The 3,541-nt window shown below is 46.0% G+C and overlaps 1 protein-coding gene across 2 annotated transcripts; it reads right to left on the minus strand.

Moving 5' to 3' along the window:
- Positions 1-303: 303 nt before the first annotated feature.
- LOC120698901 (elongation factor 1-alpha-like) lies at positions 304-3,311 on the minus strand. 2 transcript variants are annotated; one of them, XM_039982670.1, is made up of 3 exons: positions 3,173-3,311; positions 2,158-2,641; positions 304-1,456 (listed from the first exon to the last, which is right to left on the minus strand). In XM_039982670.1, the coding sequence occupies exons 2-3, from the start codon at positions 2,617-2,619 to the stop codon at positions 575-577; spliced, it is 1,344 nt and encodes a 447-aa protein (XP_039838604.1). In that variant the 5' UTR covers positions 2,620-2,641; positions 3,173-3,311; the 3' UTR covers positions 304-574. The 2 variants fall into 2 exon arrangements, with proteins under 2 accessions (XP_039838604.1, XP_039838605.1); XM_039982671.1 differs by having other exon boundaries at positions 2,158-2,621; positions 3,173-3,303.
- Positions 3,312-3,541: the final 230 nt, after the last annotated feature.

The following is a 3,541-nucleotide window of genomic DNA, read 5'->3' on the forward strand; positions in this document are numbered from 1 at the left end:
CGAGATTGGAACGGGATCGCGTTCGCACCGCGTCGTTTGCGGTCAAGCTGTCACCAACGTCGGGACTCGGGGACGATCTTCCTAGGTTTGTTGGGTTACTTTCCGTGACAGATGAATAGATGATTAACATTACCACGCCATCATCTAAATTCTTCAACATTAGGACAACGACTAAAACTGAACAAGACTTTACAAACCATAATCCAAATGCAAATCAGGAGGGCAAACACTTGTTAGAAAAGGTTAAGGATTCAGAAACCAAAGCCAGACCCAAATGTAAATCAGAAGAGCAAGCAATAAAAATTAAACGAAACAAAATGCATTTAACGACATACTGTTAGAGACGACTCATGAGAAATACGTTTAACGACACCCAAAAGGGTACACCATAGGTCTTAGAGCATTCAAGTTTCACCCTAGCTGAAATAACAGTACCTAATGATACAAATGGCACACGGCCAGCAGACACTAAAAGTTCACACGACAACACCAACAACCGCAGACAAAACTTATGGTATAACGGAAATGTATCTAGGTATCGCAAAAGCAGACGCAGGATAAACCACCAGGCCCATCATTTCTTCTTGGCAGCAGCCTTGGTCACCTTGGCGCCGGTGGGGTCCTTCTTCTCCACACTCTTGATGACTCCCACAGCGACCGTTTGCCTCATGTCACGGACAGCAAAGCGACCAAGAGGAGGGTACTCAGAGAAGGTTTCCACCACCATGGGCTTGGTGGGAACCATCTTGACCATTCCGGCGTCACCGTTCTTGAGGAACTTGGGCTCCTTCTCAAGCTCCTTACCAGATCGCCTGTCGATCTTGGTAATGAGCTCAGCGAACTTGACAGCGATGTGGGAGGTGTGGCAGTCCAGCACTGGGGCATAGCCATTGCCGATCTGCCCAGGGTGGTTCATGATGATGACCTGGGAGGTGAAGCTTGCAGCCTCCTTAGCAGGGTCATCCTTGGAGTTGGAGGCCACATACCCACGCTTCAGATCCTTCACAGCAACGTTCTTCACGTTGAAGCCAACATTGTCACCAGGAAGGGCCTCCTGGAGAGCCTCGTGGTGCATTTCAACTGACTTCACCTCAGTAGTCAGGCCGCTGGGACCAAAGGTAACAACCATACCAGGCTTGATGATACCGGTCTCAACACGGCCAACAGGGACAGTTCCAATACCACCAATCTTGTACACATCCTGAAGGGGGAGACGCAGGGGCTTGTCCGAAGGTCTCTTGGGCTCATTGATCTGGTCCAGAGCCTCAAGCAGGGTTGGGCCCTTGTACCAATCAAGGTTTGTGGACCTCTCAATCATGTTGTCACCCTCAAAACCAGAGATGGGGACGAAGGCGATCTTGTCAGGGTTGTAGCCGACCTTCTTGAGGTAGGAGGAGACTTCCTTCACAATTTCATCATAACGGGCCTTGGAGTACTTGGGAGTGGTGGCATCCATCTACAAAGGAAATAGCAGAATAACATTTATTAGCTTAATGGAAGTGATCTCATGAACAGCAAGGAAACAGTATATACACAAGAACATCATACTCATCAAGAGTAACTAGTGCAATGCACTTCTTTAGGGAATATAAAATAGTTTAAAGTGGCATCACAACAATAACAAACAATTATAAATAAGTAGACCATCATATATCATGTAGGTATCAAAGTTAGCAGGCTCAGGCTGCGCCTGTAACTATAACAAATATAAAGGAAGTACAATAAAGACCTGACCAGGTATGCCACACATCCTATTACTAAAACACAGCACAAAAGTAACTATATCAATCAAACGAAGACAGTTAAATGATGCAATACTTGTGCTTGAATTATGTACGCATTACAAGTATTCTAATAACTTCAGCACATTACTCAAAATTTATACCAAAGTTAATAAAAAACGACTCCTGGAGCATCTATCCAATAATGCAATTCAATGTTGACAAACTGGTACTATTCATTAATAAGTTGGAAACAGATGGTTAACCAATAGAAGCATTTGGCACTTTTCGCATATGTCTGTACACAAATCACATACTACTATACTATCATTGTCCTGGAAACATAAAGGAGTATCCTCACCACACAGAATGCAATATGAATAAAGCTGGACTGCAGACATGTGTATTTGACATAGGAATTTCTGGAATTATATACCTTGTTGCAGCAGCAGATCATCTGCTTGACTCCAAGAGTGAAAGCAAGGAGAGCATGCTCACGGGTCTGGCCATCCTTGGAGATACCGGCCTCAAAACCACCAGTGGTGGAGTCAATGATAAGGACAGCACAGTCAGCCTGGGAGGTACCCGTGATCATGTTCTTGATGAAGTCACGGTGTCCAGGGGCATCAATGACCGTGCAGTAGTACTTGGTGGTCTCGAACTTCCACAGGGCGATATCAATGGTGATACCTCTCTCACGCTCGGCCTTGAGCTTGTCAAGCACCCACGCGTACTTGAAGGACCTCTTGTTCATCTCCGCAGCCTCCTTCTCGAACCTCTCGATCACACGCTTGTCGATGCCTCCAAGCTTGTAGATCAGGTGGCCGGTGGTGGTTGACTTGCCAGAGTCGACGTGGCCAATGACCACGATGTTGATGTGGGACTTCTCCTTACCCATGGCTGCAGGTGAAGATTAACCACTGCATCAGATGAATCAGTTGTTAGAAATACTAGACAGAGCAGACGAGCAAGTATCAACACCGAATTCGAAATCCAGGAATATATATAAAAAAATAAAGGCAGTGACAATACAGTTTCACAAATCAGATCGGAAACTAGATTAAATAAGGACGGTGCATCTACATAAACATCAACTATACAGCAGGATAAACAGCCACAGTCTCCTAAATATGAAGGAATCAGAGCAACCCTAGACTCTAATCATCCGATCTATCCGATCTACAGGTATAATTAGCAAATCAACCTACAGTATCGATGTAACTATCCGGATCCAGAAGAATCCAACCATAAGAATCACATCCTGGAATCATCAAAGCACGCAAAACCCACAAACTCTACTGAATCGGAGACGCGAGTATCAACAACCTAGTCACTACCAGACCGCCAAATCGCCACAAGCGCGAGGAGACGACACAAGACAACATCGATCTCGTTCGCCACAGCATCGGGTAGCACAGATCAAGCGAGGAGGGGCCAGGAAGGAACGGCACCTGAGGAAGCGAAGGCGGCGGCGGCGGCGGGAGGAGGAGGCGCAGGTGACGGCTCTTGCTCTCTCCCGGTTTGTGGCGGCTGCGTCTGGGGATTGGGTGGGGGACGGGATGGAAGCTAGGTTTTAAGGAGTGCACTAGGGCACCGGAATGGGCTATTGGGCCAGAAAGTTATCCGATGGGCCAAAAATGAGCAAATAGAACACACTGCTCGAATTTCTTGTTCTTTTCTTTTTTTATGGAAATTAAAATAATACATACATTCTTTTGCCCAAGGAACGAGATGAGATTGTGCGCGCTCATGGCTTCTCATAATCTCATTATTTTTCGGCGATACCCAACACAACTGAATGTACACTGCAAACTAAGTTA

Source organism: Panicum virgatum, chromosome 3K (genome assembly GCF_016808335.1).
Source record: "Panicum virgatum strain AP13 chromosome 3K, P.virgatum_v5, whole genome shotgun sequence".
NCBI classification, from domain to species: domain Eukaryota; kingdom Viridiplantae; phylum Streptophyta; class Magnoliopsida; order Poales; family Poaceae; genus Panicum; species Panicum virgatum.

What these genes read in the sequence shown, in the direction of transcription:
- LOC120698901 (XM_039982670.1), bottom strand. Translation starts at nt 2,619, where the DNA reads ATGGGTAAGGAGAAGTCCCACATCAACATCGTGGTCATTGGCCACGTC. An exon ending in TGATCTGCTGCTGCAACAAG is followed by an intron (nt 1,457 to 2,157) that starts GTATATAATTCC and finishes TTTCCTTTGTAG; the next exon opens with ATGGATGCCACCACTCCCAA.